This window comes from Carassius carassius, chromosome 33 (assembly GCF_963082965.1).
Source record: "Carassius carassius chromosome 33, fCarCar2.1, whole genome shotgun sequence".
NCBI lineage: Eukaryota > Metazoa > Chordata > Actinopteri > Cypriniformes > Cyprinidae > Carassius > Carassius carassius.
The window spans coordinates 2,602,846-2,619,674 of NC_081787.1; the positions used below are offsets into that span (position 1 = coordinate 2,602,846).

The 16,829-nt window shown below is 41.4% G+C and overlaps 1 protein-coding gene across 1 annotated transcript in view; it reads right to left on the reverse strand.

The window, feature by feature from the left end:
- Positions 1–3,954: 3,954 nt before the first annotated feature.
- The window catches only part of LOC132113511 (slit homolog 3 protein-like), a 58,975-nt gene continuing 46,100 nt past the window's right edge, over positions 3,955–16,829 (reverse strand). Inside the window, exons 27-30 of the mRNA XM_059521304.1 lie at positions 7,271–7,425; positions 6,813–7,101; positions 6,525–6,730; positions 3,955–5,371 (exon numbers count right to left, since the gene is read on the reverse strand). Coding sequence (XP_059377287.1) covers positions 5,136–5,371; positions 6,525–6,730; positions 6,813–7,101; positions 7,271–7,425 — 886 coding nt within the window. The 3' untranslated portion in view covers positions 3,955–5,135. The remainder of the gene's footprint in view (positions 5,372–6,524; positions 6,731–6,812; positions 7,102–7,270; positions 7,426–16,829) is intronic.

A 16,829-nucleotide genomic window follows, 5' to 3' on the forward strand; every position in this document is an offset into this window, starting at 1 on the left:
GCATACACATATACATATACAATACATATGAAAAGTGAGTAATCACAGGAAAGAACAATGTTCCAAAATCACAGAAAAGGTCTATAATCTATCTCCTCATTTAATCCTGGATAGTCCATTGCTTTAAAACTCCAAAAGGTTTCACGCTGCAATAACTGTTTTAAAATATCACCTCCACGTATTGATTTTTTAATAATTTCAATTCCCTGAATTCTCAAAGATGAAGGGTCACTATGGTGTATTTCTTTATAATGTTTGGCCATAGGGTAATCTTCGTTATTGACTCGGATTGCGTATTTGTGTTCATAGAACCGCTCTTTTAGTTTTCTTTTAGTTCTGCCCACATAGAAACACCCACATGGGCATTGTAGGCGGTAGACCACATATTCAGAGTTGCAGTTAATAAAACCATTAGTCTTAAATTCTCTCTGCGTTCTCAGATCACAAAAAGTCTTACTTTGAATGACACCCTCACAATGACTGCAAGATCCACACCTATAGGTTCCCCACAACCCTTTTTCTAGCCATGTTTTTTGTCTAGGACCTGGAAGGTAACTTCTTACAAGTTTGTCCCTTATGGATGGTGCCTTCTTGAACACAGTCATCGGCGGCTCTGGAAAAACGTCTTTCAGAATAGAATCACTTTGAATTAACACCCAATTGGACTTAATTATTTGTTTCATTTCAGAGGCACTACTACTATATTGGGTAACAAAGACAGGTCTAGAGTTGTTTTTAGCCATGTCTTTCCACCGCTTTTTTTTCTTTAGTAGATCAGAGCGTGTTGTGGATCGTGCTTTTATTTTTGCTTTTTCTATTGTCATTGGTGAGTAGCCCCTAGCCCTGAACCTTAATGTCATATCTTGAGCCTGCATTTCGAAATCAGAGTCATTATTGCAGATGCGTCTAAGACACTGAAATTGTCCAAAAGGAATGTTATCTTTCAGGCTCCTTAGATGGAAGCTATCAGCCCTCAATAAAGTGTTTCTATCTGTGCTTTTCCTATATATTGTTGTGTGCAAAAGATTATTGTCATCTATGGAGATAGTCAAGTCCAAAAAATTAATAGATGTTTTTGAATGTTCAATTGATAATTTTATGTTAGGGTTAGTTGTATTGACATACTCATGAAACTGCAAAAGTTCTTCCTCATTCCCAGACCAAACAAAGAGGATATCATCAATAAAGCGTCCCCAAAATACTATCTTGTCACAGAATTTGTTACTAGATCGATTATATATGTATTGCTCTTCCCAGTGACCTAAAAATAAATTAGCGTAATTAGGAGCAAAACATGCACCCATCGCTGTGCCTTTGAGCTGTCTAAAGAAATCATCTTGGAAGAGGAATACATTATTGTGTAAAATCCATTCTGTGAGAGAAAGTAAAAAATGGTTGGGTGGTGATGTCTCCGACCTATGTAACAAAAAATGTTGTAAGGCTGATAGGCCTTCCTGGTGGTCAATATTGGTATATAGGGAGGCTACATCTAGAGTCACCAAATAACAATTTTTGACATTTGTGATATTCATAAGTTAACATAGCACATCAGTAGTGTCTTCAATGAAAGAGGGGAGATCCCGCACTAGAGGTTTTATAAAAAAGTCCACAAATTGGGAGCAGGGCTCAGTCAAAGATCCATTGCCTGAAATAATGGGTCTACCCTCAGGTTGTTCTAAATTCTTATGGATCTTAGGCAACATGTAGAAACATGGCATTTGGGGATTCTCATTCATTAGAAAAGCAAATTCATTGTCTGAGATCCATTTTTGGTCTCTACCCAAGGATAAAATGTCCCTCAGTTCGTTTTTCATTTTTACAATTGGATTTCTCTGCAATTGTTCATAATAAATATTATTTCCTAGTTGTCTTTGAGCTTCAGTAATATATGACCATTTATCCATTACTACAACCGCACCCCCTTTGTCAACAGGCTTTATTATTATCTGCTCATTCTTTGTTAGAGAATTCAGTGCATCTCTTTCGCGTTTCGAGAGATTATGTTTTATTCTGTTCTGTCTTTTGTCAAACATTTTGTCTATGTCATGAGAAACCTTTTTGGTAAAAGCATTCAAGGTGTGATTAGAACTCATAGGCATAAAGTTTGACTTGGGCTTAAAATGTCTCTTGGCATCATGAGTGGTATCAAAGTTCAATTCAGGTGTGCTATTCAAGAGTTTATTCGACTGATGGTACCATACCTTCAAATGAAGGTTTCTGTAGAACCTAAAAAGGTCCACCTTAGTTTTAAATGCATTAGCTTCACTTGTAGGGGAAAAAGTCAATCCTTTTGATAGCACATTCACAGAGTCTTGAGTTAATATATTTTTTGAAATATTAATTACCGTGCATTCTTCTTTTGGTTCCGAAGATTCCAACGTGGTTTTTGAAGAACTTGACCGACCTCTACCTCTTCTGGTTTTTTTCTTCTTCCTCCTCCCTTCCAAGTCGATTGTCGACCTCGAGCTGTTGAGTGTGGTTGGTCCTCCAAAAAATCCTCGGACATGTGTGTGGCATCAGATTCCTCTCCACTTGTACTTAGCTTGCCATTTAATCTGAATGCTATTAAAATCTCTCTTTTCCTTTGGATTACTAAGAGAGATAAGAGAGCTGGCAGGTCGTCCTGACCTTCACATTAACTGTGAATCCCCCAGCGCTGCACCGAGTGTCTTCAAGTCTTCACACTTTCAGAAGTCTGAGCAAGCGTGAAAGCGCCGGAAGTGATCTCTCGCACATGTACGTCAATAATTTTTTACTGTTTACCACACGATACGCCACCAATCTGCACTGTCTGAAATATAATGCAGTAATTGTAATTAATTAATTGGTTTATAATGCACACTATAATCGTTGCGATTATAATAAACACAACACATTACTCACTCTACTGACAGCGTGCAATTAGACCTGCATTATATGAGTCACAGACAAGAACGGTTTGACCTGAAAATATCGAAATGGAAACTACTGCGGAAACAAAGACACCTACATCTTGGATGCCCTTGAGGTAAGCTAAAAAAATACCAAAATTTTATTTAAAAGTGAACTATCCATTTAATTGCAGAAATAATAGTATTATGGCTGCTCAGACCAGATACAAGAAATGGTAGGCTACTAACTGTTGCATAATAATGTAGTATGGGATCTGAAACTTAATGTATCCACATAATCATTATAATATAAAGTGCAAGACCACTGGGGTAAAGAAGAGTGAGCATAAACAAAAACTTACTGAGTGCACCATTGAGGGAAATAGGATCAGCATCCAGTTATTCAAAGACAACAGGTCACACAGGTTTCGTAATCAACACACTATGGGAAAAACATATCCAAAAAAATAAATCAGAGTTCACTACGGAACATTGTGTGTTTAGATCAAGGCTGTAGTAAGAGTTCTCATCAGTGTCCTGATTAGGGAAGGAGAAATCAACCAAAATGATCAACTCTATCCAGACACTGACTCTCTCGATGCCAGACATTCAGACTGGTGTTTACCTCCATCTAGTGGACAAAAACACCTAAATACATCTCTTCACACTGGATATAGGAACAAATATACAGTAAACACATAATTATTGTTCATAATTCATTATCTGAAATATATAATTGAATGACATATTTTGAAAGAGCCACAGCATTACATTACATTATAATGAGATACATTACATACATTATAAACGAGCATTACGTCTGATACAGAACAGGGAAAAAGTCATTTTAACAGAAAAAAGTACACACATTACCTTTAATTTGACCAATAAAGATTTATGATGAACTGTGGCCATAAAAAGACTAAAGATTGACAACATGTCTCTGGATTCTGGTTTGAGTTGCATATTATATGTTTGGCAAATTTACAAAAACAAAATGGCGTTATGAAATAAGCTTACACACACACACACACACACACACACACACACACACACACACACACAAATCACACAAAAATCCAACTGTTTTTCATTACAAGTTTAATTCAACATTCACTGTAAGTCAATCATCACTCTCTAATTCATATTTAACAAAACATTAGAAAATGCACCGTATAACAGCCAGTCTTCTGAATAAAGGTGCACACATGACACTTCCTGCACATGCTCAGTTTCATCGCTCACTGGTGATTCCTACATCCGCAACAGTCTGTGATGAACAGGGGAGAGACAGAACGAGGAGGAATGTTCATTAACACTGATTAGCTTTTTCTTGGGGATATCTATATAGTCCTCATGATTTCTTTGAGTAAAACACTGAGTGTTACATCTGAAAAATTAAACAAAACAAAAACAAAAAAAGGGTAAACATGAAACAATACAGTAGTAATGGGTGTAATATATTTGCATTTAATATTTTAGTAAAGGACGGTTATGACGGAATACTACGTCAGTATGAAGTGCTTTGCTCCTGTATCACCTGTGACGATTGCATTTGGATTTCAACTGTACAAGGTAAAACAGGTAGAGAGCATTTAACTATCATAGTTACTACAACAGCTTTACCTCCTGACCACAGCATGTTACAAGTTCACATTTAACTCTTCCATGCAGTCATGCAAAAAATTCACTCCGATGAGTTGCAGCTTGTAAACCAGAGCCTCTCTGAAAAAAAAAGTACAAAACATCAGCCCATCCTACTCGAAGCTCTGCAGGTGAGCTCTCTGAGGTCCGTTAGGAAGCAGTTCATTTGTTGCCGCCACCAGAGCACAGGAAGTTGGCTCACCACTTCCTGTGTTAGAGAGTCTAGAGAGTCCTTGCCTGATCGGCTTCACTGGCACATTTCAGCTCCTCCATTAAAATTTCTCTCCGCTCTCACTCTTCACAACAGCCATGCAATGCACAGACCAAATTAATTCTTATGTTAGGTTGTTGTACACTTATATAGATTTATACATATTCATATAATTCATATATTTTTAGGAATGTTAATCTGCGTGTGTTTTTGTTCGACGATACAAAATTACTTTTCATACGACACATATAAGCAACATCATAAAAACAGTCTCTTTCTTTAAAAAAAAAAAAAAACATCCCTTAATAAAAATAAGTTCTATTTGTGTTTTGTTTATTTTACAATATATATTCTTTTCCGCTCCATCATCTTCTCCCGGAATTAAAACGAGGGGGGAAGGTTGGCTAATATTACAATGGGCACTTTGTGCAGCCGCACTCCACGGCGGTCTCCATCTCCTCGGAAAAGGAGGATCCGTCGGAGCACTTGAAGCTGAGCTTCCGTCTCCGGCTCTTGATGGCGGTGCAGCACAGGCCCGAGCGGCAGGCGCTTGGACACCGAGCGATTTTACTGGTGGAGGTGCAGTTTTTATGACCCATGTGACGCTTGAGCAGCTCACGGACCATTTCTCCTTGGCATGTCAGCTCTGTGTAGAGGAGGAGACCGAGGACAGGCAATCAGATATAGCACTTATATAACAGATTAATAAACAAAAGGACTTTCTGGTCAGATATTGACTGATATATAGATATGTACGGCAAGTTATAAATGACATGAAACAGCATATGTAATGCATTTAACTGCTGTAATGCAACATATTTTTGAGTGGAAACAGAAAATGTTGTATGAGGGGATTTTGTTAATCGGGATTTGATTAGATCATCAAATAACGTTAAGCAGTCCCATTCGTTTTCAACATGAAGAAATTGATTTTTAATAATAGATCTGCTATGAGCTCTGAAGTTATTAATCAAAGGTACACTACTGTCAAAATTTTGTTTTACAAATAAGTCTCTTATGCTTACAGAGATTGAATTTATTTGATCAGAATACAGTAAATATTCATAATATAATAATATTGTGATAATTTTTTTTAAATAACTGTTTTGTTTGAATATATTTTAAAATGTAATTTATTCCTGTGATCAAAGCTGTATTTTCAGTATCATTACTCTGTCTTCAGTCTCACATGATCCTTCTGGAATCATTTTTATATTCTAATATGCAATATATTTGCTGCTCAAGAAACTTTTCTTCTTATTATCATTAATTGTGGTGAAAACAGTTGTGCTGCTTAGTGTTTTTTGTGAAACTTTTGATTGATATTTTTAAGGATTTTTTAATGAATACACAATAGTGTTTTTATTTTTTGAAATCTTAGATCTTATGGAGAAAATGAAAGACAGCTGAAAAAGTGATTGGTAATAATTGTTGCACACTTTTGAAATGAGATATTATTGCTAGTATCAAAATATTATGGCGATACTATTGAAATATTGTTTTTCCCCACCCACTAAAGTCTGGTTACATAAGCAGAAGAAAAAGGTCATTTAAAAAGCAAAGTTATTACATTTTGATAAAAGATTATTAAACAACAATAAAGTATTTGAATGCGGATCATCCTTTTATTCAGCAAGGGGTAAAAGCAACCTCGCTAGCAAATTTCAGTAGTTTTTTTTATATAGGTGTTTAATTACATATAGAACATAAAAACTAGATCTATGTTATGCTATATGTAATGAAACACCTATAATGTTCTATCATGAATAATGCATGTCTTCTGCAGGGCTGTGTCTCACCTATTTCACAGGCCGGCCCGCTGTATCCTGACTGGCAGTGACAAAACGGCTCTCCCCTCTCCGTCACCCTGCACTCTCCGTGCATGCAGTGCAGCCCCTTGCAGACGGTGGACTCTTCCCGTCTGTCACAGAACTGTCCAGAGTATCCATCTGCACATGAGCAGCTGTATGAGGAGCCCTTCGGCACACACACACCATGCACACACCTGCACAGGAAAAGAGAGGGAGGAGATTACCACCGGATACAAGCTCAACTGTGAGTGTCTGAGTACATGCAGGTTTATGTACCTGTTGTTCTGACAGGGGTTCTGGGAGGTGGTCTCTTCACACAGTGGGCCACTGTGGCCGGTGGGACACTCGCAGGTCAAACCTGCCTCTCCTCTCTGTCTGCAGGACCCGTGAGCACAAACACTGCAGGAGTGACAGCCCGGCAGGATGCCCTCCGCCCCTGCCACTCCACTGCCGAGGTCCTGGAGCTCCCCGTTGAGCCGTACGTCATGGATGCAGCCATTAAAGGACTGGAATGGACGGTCTGGACCCGGTCGCAGGCCTGCTGTGTCAATCAGAGAGGGCACACCTAAAATATGAACAACAGGCAAATATTAGCACACGTCGACTGCTAAGGCTTACATTACAATCATTATGCATTCAAACACTTTGAAAGAATGTCAAAACCAGCCATATTTAATACTTTGAAACCTTTGAAATTTGGTTGTGATGAACAATTAGGTGTTTTTGACTCCTACCGCCAACGTAGAGCTGTGTGTTGTGGTCCACAGCAGGAGGACGGGGGAGTTTGCCCAGGCTTTTCGGTGCACCTTTATCTACGACCAAACTTAGGGTCTGATTCTGGATCAGGACCTCCACCGTGTGGAAAAGACCATCATTCACTGACTCCACACTGCAAGAAAGCAGAAAGATAGCTAAACATATACATTTGCTATGTTTTTAAATTATAATTATTTGAACTTATCTGAAATAAATAATTTCAGTATGTATTATGTGAAATTTATTAATTAATTTATTTTCCCCCAAGGAGGCTGTGTCAGTCAAGAGCACACTTGAGATTAAATATGAGAAGAATGAATGAATGAGTGAATGAATAATATAAAATAAAAAAGACAAATCAAGCTTGGGGAGAAGTGCCTTTAATGAAAAACGTCTCTTCTGCTCATTTATCTGATCTAAATACAGTGCATTTACTTAAATATTATTACAATTTAAAATAACTGTTTTCTGTTTGAATAGATTTTAAAGTGTAATTTATTCCTGTATAAAAAAGCTGAAGCTGAATTTTCAGTTTCACAAAAAACCCTTTAACAAACATTTCTTATAATGTTTCTTACAATAACTTACTGACTCTTATATAACTTACACTACTTTGAATGGTAGTGTAAATATGACTTGTGAACTAAATGTTTTTATTTTTTTTGTCATTTCCAATCAAGCTTTTATTTAGTCAAATTTTGCAGTGTGAAAATATTATTTAAATGTGTGTATTTTGGAGACACAAAATGCTTGCTATGAAATGGCCTTAACTGTTTTAGGCTTAATGACTGTTTTAACTGATCATATCATGTCACCATTGGGGTAGTTTAACTTTTGAAAGTAACATTTTAAGTCCAGATGAAAAGCCTGTGCAATTCAGAATATCTCCCCACTGTCTGAAAATGCCATGGTTTCCACATTAGGCTCCGTCAGGTGTATTTCCAGTGAATTTGGCACTGACACGGTGAGAGCTTATGTTGTGGGAAAAGGAGAGCTTGTGTTGGCCATGAGTTCACTCTTTCTTCGAGTTAGTACGCTCGAATCACATCCTGCTGAGTTTGGCACTGTGACTGCATGAACTCCTGAGAGTAATTTTGCTTCACACGGTCATTTTTTAACCATTGAAGAGTGCCGTTTGTTCCCCGGTTCCATGAAACCTCCATGAATCTTCGCATAGACTATAAGAGCGTGCTCTGTCCAGCACAGCTGGATTTTCACCTGTTTCCTCCTTAGTTTCTTACAATGCAGTGCATGTAGCAAGCTGTTTGGCCCAGATTCTGATGACTTCTAGGACTGTATAATTTGTTTAAAGGTGAGATTTAGGGTTATTAACTTATCAGTAGCCTCTGAACCATGAGAAAGCAGTCTGTTCAGACTACAGAAACCTAAGTTCCCTGTCAAGGGAACTTCGAACTGCGTCCTCTAGGGGTCGCTTTGGGGAACACCTCGTCGTGACCCATGTCTGAAGCATACTTTGAAAAACACCAACGTGTTGGCTGGCGACAGCCCCTAATGTCACTACCGGCGCGACTATAAATACGCGCCCGTAGGACCCGTCACTTATCTTCTTCGTCTTCATTGACTGTTTTGTTTGAAGCGTGCATCTGAGAAACGACCAAAACGGTAAGAGCGATCTATCATTGTTATCATGGCATCCACTAGTAAGGCGTTTAAATGTCTCACCTTCTGAGCTTTTCGGTACCTCCGTCGAGATGGTGGTCGAAAATTTCAGGGAGGCAAGGGCACGCTCAGCTGCCTTTAAATCCTTCATTCCACGAAGGTCCAGGTCTGAGCCCGAACAACAAAGGGGTCCTGGCCCATCTCGATCTGAAGATCAAAGACGGGCACAGAAGGCTAGTGTCGCGGCTCGCGCTCCTCCCCCACCTAAGGGCAGGGGCAAGAGGAATCGTGGGTCACGAAGAGGTAAGCAGGACCTGAGGGATGTGATTCAGACGAGGCAGTGTTCTCGTCCGGATCGGAGCGATACCCAAGTAGTTACTCACTTACTTTGGTTGTTTTTAACTTCTGCTTTTATCCTACCCTGCCTAATTCCCCTGTAACCACCAGTTCTCCACCTGATCGAGGTTAGGTGAAAAATTTCTAACATAACAGTCTCCTATGCTGGACCTATGATGTTTTCGGTTTGTCCTATATTCATAGTAACCACCTTACTGATGGTCCGGACCAAAAGGGGGTGCCCTGTAAGCGGGACTCCGGTACAGGAGGGTGGGTGAGTGTGTAACCTTTTCTTTATCTGCTTATGGGTGTTATATTGCTGGTGGTTATATGTCTACTAACAAACTCTGTGAGTTTCCTTGCAGCACTGCAGGGAATTTCATGGATGTCCGCCAGGTCACCCTTAGGGGCCGCCTGGCCGCTTGGCGCATCCGGCAGGATGTCCGGCCAGGTCACCCTGAGGGGCCTCCAGGCCGCTTATCGACGTCCAATGGGAAGGTGGAGGTGGTAGTTAAGGAAGTCTTTCTGTATGTACTGCCTCAGGTGATTCTCCCCTCGCTTGAGGTTTGGAAAATTGGAGCTGGCCTCTCCCGTACGATCCAGCGCCTCTGCGATGCTTGGGAACCTTTCAGTACACACGCTAATCCACGTAAATCCACGTAAGTGGTAAGTGTGCACGCAAGACTCTGCACACTTTCTGAAATCCACGTAAGTGGTAAGTGTGCACGCAAGACTGCGCACTTTCTGAAATCCTGTACGGTAGGGGTTACGCGCTCCGCTTCGTTCCCTTTCTTAAGATGATTAGCCCTGGGTTCCTTGGGCTTCATTCATGCAGTGTGTATTTGTTATACACCTCAAGCATCGCTTCCCTCAACATGAGGGGCTGTTTGGGCAATTCTCATGGTAGTTTAGCAGCGCTACCCTTTTCCAAAAGAAAAAGGGTCGCCTATGATCGCGCTACTCTGAGCTCGGAGTCCTCCTCTCATATGAGACTGAATTCTCAGTTTTTTCACCAGAGTGCTCCAGTACTACATACTGTTTTGAGATGCACTGTGAGAGCAGACATCCTGTTGAGGCAGCGGCTGAGGCTCGGGGAATGGCGCCTTCTCACCAAGGTGATGAAGCAGAGTTGGAGAGGTTGGCCAGACTTGGGTGGATCGGTTTGCGACTCGAGAGAGCATCGCTCTATCCCCTCTGGCTTCCTCTGACTCATTCAGCTCCACTGGGGCTGGACGCCATCGTACAGGCGTGGCCGAGGCTTCATCTGTACATTTTTTCCTCCAATTGCTCTGCTCCCGGGCCATTCCATCTATGAGCTGCTCTATCAGAGTGCCACGAGAGCCCCTCCTTAGAACAGTATTTGTAAATCCATGCTATGGTAAGTGTGCACGTGAAGTCTTTGCACACTTTCTGAAATCCACACTGTGGTAAGTTCGCACGCTAGTACTCTGAATTCTTTCTAAAATCCTATATGGTGAGGGCTCCGCGCGGTTGCTTCGTGCCCTTTCTTGAGTCGGTTAAAGCCCCGTTCATCTTGGGAGCCACTCCACCCAGGTATCCTCTGATATCTATCTAGAACAGGGCGTTGCTACTAGAGAACTGTTGAAACCGCTCTTTCGGCAAGTTTTTGCGACAGCTAGCGGTAGCCCCTGTGTGACAGGCAAGACTTGGTAAAGAACATGCTAGGTTCTTAGCCGTATCCCTTTAAAGGAATCTTTCGTGATTCCAAGCCTTCAGCTCTACCCCAGGCCGAGGCCCTACAGGTAATTTGGGTATGTAGCTTAGGCCTTTGGTCGTAAGGGATAATGTCATGGACAGCCATCTAACCGTCCCAGGGGCGACTGGCAGTGAGATGGTAGAGTTGGTACTTAGTGTTTGCCATGATTCTGGCCTGCACTCCCCTCAGCATGGCGGTGTGGGTATACTGTTCCCCAAAGCGACCCCTAGAGGATGCAGTTCGAAGTTCCCTTGACAGGGAACGTCTCAGGTTACGAATGTAACCATGGTTCCCTGAGAGGGAACGAGACACTGCGTCCTCTAACTCCCTGCCATGCTTCGGACGCAAGCTTCACGAAGAAGATAAGTGACGGGTCCTATGGGCGCGTATTTATAGTCTCGCCGGTAGTGACGTCAGAGGCTGTCGCCGACCAACACGTTGGTGTTTTTCAAAGTATGCTTCAGACACGAGTCACGACGAGGTGTTCCCCAAAGCGACCCCTAGAGGATGCAGTGTCTTGTTCCCTCTCAGGGAACCATGGTTACATTTGTAACCTAAGACGTTTTGTATTGTAGTAGTTATTGCTGAATGAAGCACAAGCAGTAACAGACAGCTAGAGACAGTGGTTTGGCAAAGAAGCCCAGAGACCATCAGAGAGAGGAGAAGGGGTGCGTGAAATGATCAGTAAAAAACAAGATTTTCCTATTTTTATGTCTTTGGCCAAAAAAAAAAAAAAAAAAAAAAAAAAAAAAAAATTATATATATATATATATATATATATATAAATTATTAATCACATGTACTAAAAAAAACAACAACAACAAAAGAGCATTGCCAGCAAATACATGTTGTTGCAAACAAACAGGCTAGCACTGCAATGAACTCGTTTTTGCGGGGAGGCTGCTAGTATTTGTGCTGGCTCGCAATGCTATTTTCCATTGCTGAAATGCTGAGGCCATAGGTGTGGATAGAGATCAGTGTCCCCAGATATAGGGGGGTAAGGTTCACGGAGGTCTTGGCTGAACAAAGACCCAACACAGGCGCACGTGTGGTTTGCATTACAGGCCCATAATTCAATTCCTGTTTCAAAATAGGCTTTTGCAACAAACACAACAGTCCGCAGGCTGAGACCCCCCAAACATCTCAAGCCCTTCCATTTGATACATCAGTACCACCATAGATTAACTTTATTATAATATAAGGATATTTTCATCCACTGTCTCTGGTTTTGACAGTCGTCTTTCATTAAGTCGGTCTGAGGGCCTACATGCCAGCTGGGAAGGAAATGGGAAGAGTATTTAGTGGAAAAGGTGGTGAGAGTGGGAATGTGATGGAACAAAGCGGAATATTCTATTATGAGAATGAAAACATACTTAATCAGAACATAAATCTCACTATGGGGGACAGAAAACATCATTTGGAACTGACAATTTGTTCTTGAATGTATGCAGAGAAGGTCTAGCACCACTAGGGGGCACCAGAGATCAACTCCTCAAGATGTAGCCTAGCGCTTGCAACTATTGGCCTTTTGTTCATATTCTGACAGACAGAAAATATCCTGAGGCTGTAATATTTTTAGAATGGGGGGGTTGAGAAGGTGGAGTGTCTTTGATGTGCGGCTAGCCTGCATATTAGCTTCAAGCAGCCCATTATGAAGCTCAATAAAAACAAACAGAAACCCATGGAAGATTTCAGCAACCTCATGTCACCCCTCTCGCACGAGGGGAAGTCAATTTCCTGTCAGCTGAAAATAAAATACTCTGTTTTTCCTCAAGTGAAACCGCATTATAAATGACACATACACAAAGTTAGGAACTATTACCGGCGCCTTCATCTTGGAGAGTTATCTAGATCAGCAAACCTGTAGACATATTTACATTTTCCAGATTCAATTACTCGGCACTATCATTTCCTTTCACTGGCTAAGAGTAACGGACTGCAGCTGTGAAGTCAATTATGCCCTTCTGGAACATGAATTGCTAAACAAGGTTTTGTAGCATTTGAGATATCATGGTGTTTAACCAAGTAGCTGTGCTCCACAGATGGACTGGAGTTAACAGCTAGCATCGTAGCAAAGTCAAGGTTATGGGTTTGATTCCTGAGGAAAGCAAGTATATGATTCCAATATAAGTCTTCGGGTAAAAGTGTAAATGTCAAATGTGTAAATGTAAATAATGGTGTATGCTAATGCTATAGCTAACAGGTAAATGTAAGAAGATCACAAAATCTTTGTTAGTGGACAGTTAGCATTAGCACCCCTTAGCCCTGACCATTCTTTCTACTGTTGTAGCATTAGCACTGTCCCACTTATCCAAGCCATTCTTAGAACACCATAACCATTCGGTCTTCTCCAACCCAAGGAACTTCAGGTCCAGTCACGGTTCAGGCTGAATTACCACTACTTTCCCCCATTCAGATATTCTGCTTACTCTGGAACTTAGTGCTAATCTCGGGCGAAATGAAAACAGGCCGTAAAAACATACCGTGACCCTTCCTTGTTCACCCCAGCGCTGCTCAGTGTTAAACCCAGTTGACATGCCAAACATTAGCTGCATTTGGAGAGCTGTGGTTAGGCGTGGTGCAGGATGGCGAGCCCACGCTGAGCAGCTGGGGGCAGGGAACACTGTAATCCTAACATTCTCATTCAATTTCCTGCAATGTTTCCACAAACCGCCGCTTCTGCTGACGAACTGGCCACACCGCTGCTTAAACTAATACTCAGATTAGCGTGACATTTAGTAAAGGGCAGCGCATTAACACGCTGCATGGGCCCAAGCATTCATCTCATGTTAATGAGGCATTACTACTAGTTAACAGCCTTCGTCGCTCTCCTCCCCAGTGCATATATCAGTCTCTCTATCCCTCACCCACACCTTCTGTCAAGGCAGGATCACATTACAGAGATAAGTGTCCTTCACTCTTCGTCGGCTCTCAGTCACTCTTCATCTCTCTGGGGTCCGATCTGTCTTCTTTCCCAGCCTCCCATTTCCTCTCACCATTTCAATTTTCTTCATCATCATTCCTTGTTTTTCCTGTCAGGGATCTCATCTCTTGCTGAAGTTCAGCAGGGACGAGGTGTAAGAAGAGCTGAGTGGAATCTGTAGATGGTGTGGGAATCTTGCAAGTATCCTCCTCTGATCTTCGCCCCACAGAGTCTTTATGACCCAGTTCCACATTTGAAGTCAAGCACCCGCAGAGAGCCACTGAACCAGACTCGGCTCAGGAATGCTCCAACCACAGCCTCAAACCTCTTGCTTCCATTGTGGGAAAACCAAAGCAAGGGAGCCGCCCGAATGCTGCACCCATGTCCAAGCATTGCGACGTAGGATGGGTTGGAAATTGAGCAGCTGGCTCTCTTGGCTCTGGTTAAACATTGTTAGGACTATGACATGAAGAACTTGAGAACACGTTCGCCAGACAGGGGTGTGTTCCATACAGTACCATGTCCAAATAAGCTAAATTGAGATGGAAGGTAATTTTCTCTCCTTGCAGTTCCTCTCTTCACATGTGACTCTCATTCTTTACCTCAAGACAATGGGGTGCAGATATGCCAAAGCCCACCCGCAAATTGTCGCTTGGGGAAAAACAAGATAATTAGAGCATAGGCATGACTCTATGATTAACTGTGGGTGCCATGATGCATCTTGGACTTGGTAGTAGGGATCTGGCAACAACTACTTTATTTACTTCATTCAGTCACACCATTGCATATTAATTTAACTGTTCAAGTACACAACTAAGTCCTCTCTCTCTCTCTCTCTCTCTCTCTCTCTCTCTCTCTCTCTATATATGTTCTGCATCACACTAAGCTCTTAGCTGGGTTTAGCTAAATTAATGATACCATTTTAGTCTTTCCCCATTTAAGTAGATATAAGCTGTACTTTTATCTTGTTTCCCTACATAAAAAGACGCTGCCTGGGGTATTCTAAGATGACTGCCAAGTAAACCATCTTTCCTTGAAACAACAGTCTATTCCTTCTCTTATCTTCTCCTGAAAAACTGAACAAGTGCTCTTAATGCATGTTTGCAACTAATACTAGAAGCACCTGAATTAAGTGCATGTATTCTCTGACCACAAAGACAAGGGATCTGGTTGAAATGTTATTTTTCATGCTGAGACTCAATCGATTCAGCCCTTGCTGTGGGCGGAAGGGAAGAGTAGCCCTCTGCAGCAGCAAAGGGAGGCACTGGATCAATACAAATTTATCAAGCAGGCAGGAAGGGCCTGAGCACCCAGCTCACCACTGTTCACATCTACTGCCTGCTAAAACAGCTGCCGGTCACAAACGTTCATGCCCTACTTCTGCAGATGTAGATGAAAAAGATTCCAGCGACACTGATTAACGCCGCATACCCATTCTTAACAGACACAGCTAGACAAGGACACAGATTTCTATCTAGAAATGCTTTGAAACTATACGCTTGTCATTAGGTTTGTGTGCAGACTGGATTTAAAAGCTTGAATCTTGGCTCTTGGAATGCATTAGAGAGCCTTTGCTAGCTTAATGACATCCACAATGACCCACCAGACCGGAGTCAGGCACCATCTGCGCCAGACTCAACAAGTCTGTTGTCTGCTGAAAGGGCAGGAGGTGAGGGCTAAGAGCTCTGTGTTTATGGGGGCTCCAGTGAGCATAGAAATCATGGCGCTGTAGCACAGAAGCTTTCACATGGGAACCGAGCGAGAGAAGCAAGCTCTCGCCTGAGGCAGATTCAAACAGGTCATGTAAACCCGGGCTCCTATATGGTTTTATGATGTGCCACAAGCTTATAGGGATTGAACCTCCCTGAGAACGGAGAGAAACCGTACCCGCAAACATGCCTTTTTCACCCCAAACTATTCTGGATGAGAGCAGGGGGCCTCCTTTGAAACAGTCCCTGTTTTATGGAAGATGAATGAGTGTTTTAAATAATTTAGGGCGGTATATGTCTATTTATATTATGGTGCAGCAGAAATGTCTGGCTGTATGGGTTTGTTTACTGTGTAGAACAGAAGTGTGATTGTGTTTGTGGGTTTGGTACAAAACCTAGTGAGCTGAAGAGGCAGCTGGCTTCTAAGAGCATCATAACTAAAACTGAACCTCTTAAGTGACTAATTTGGAATGTTCCACATAAGCAGCAACAAATAACATTCCTCATTTGAGATGCACTGGAGACCTGTGGCTGATTCTGGTGTTTACATGTTACTAAGATAACAATGCAATCCTCTATTAAACATAAATATGCATAGCATGCACAAATAAAAGTTAAATGCCAAATTTAAAAGTATGTTAAACTATTTTTATCCATACATTTCAGTATTTCATTAAAGCCAATTTTAATCAACTTTCCCCCAAAGGCATCCACCATTTTGGAGTTTGGGATAATGCATTCTGGGACATACATACACTGCTGCTATGAAGTACCTTGCCTTTGTATTGTTACTGTTTTGGTATATGTAAATGAAAAATGTGTACTCTCACTCCATGTTAACTGCATTGAGATACATTGTTTACATTTATTTGTAAACAAAAAGCCATTGGCTGGCATTAAATGTGACATCTGACAGCTCCAGAGTTTCTGTGGAAACAGATTCTACAGCTTCATTTTTTAATTCTTACTAATGGACAGTCAGATCGAGCCTAGTGCATTATGGGCATTTTCCTACCTTTTTGGCAAAAGGGAATACCACAGCCCCTTTTCTCTGTTTGCTCATGTGGCATTGATTAAAATAAAAATGCCTTTCTACTGGTAGACAGTCAAGTTTTATTAAAAGCCCATCTTTTAATTACCATATACAACAACTTGTCACTGGGGCAGTACCCTTAAAGGGACAACTCTCGACTACCCCTAAAAGGTGCATATTACCTAAAGCACTACTATGA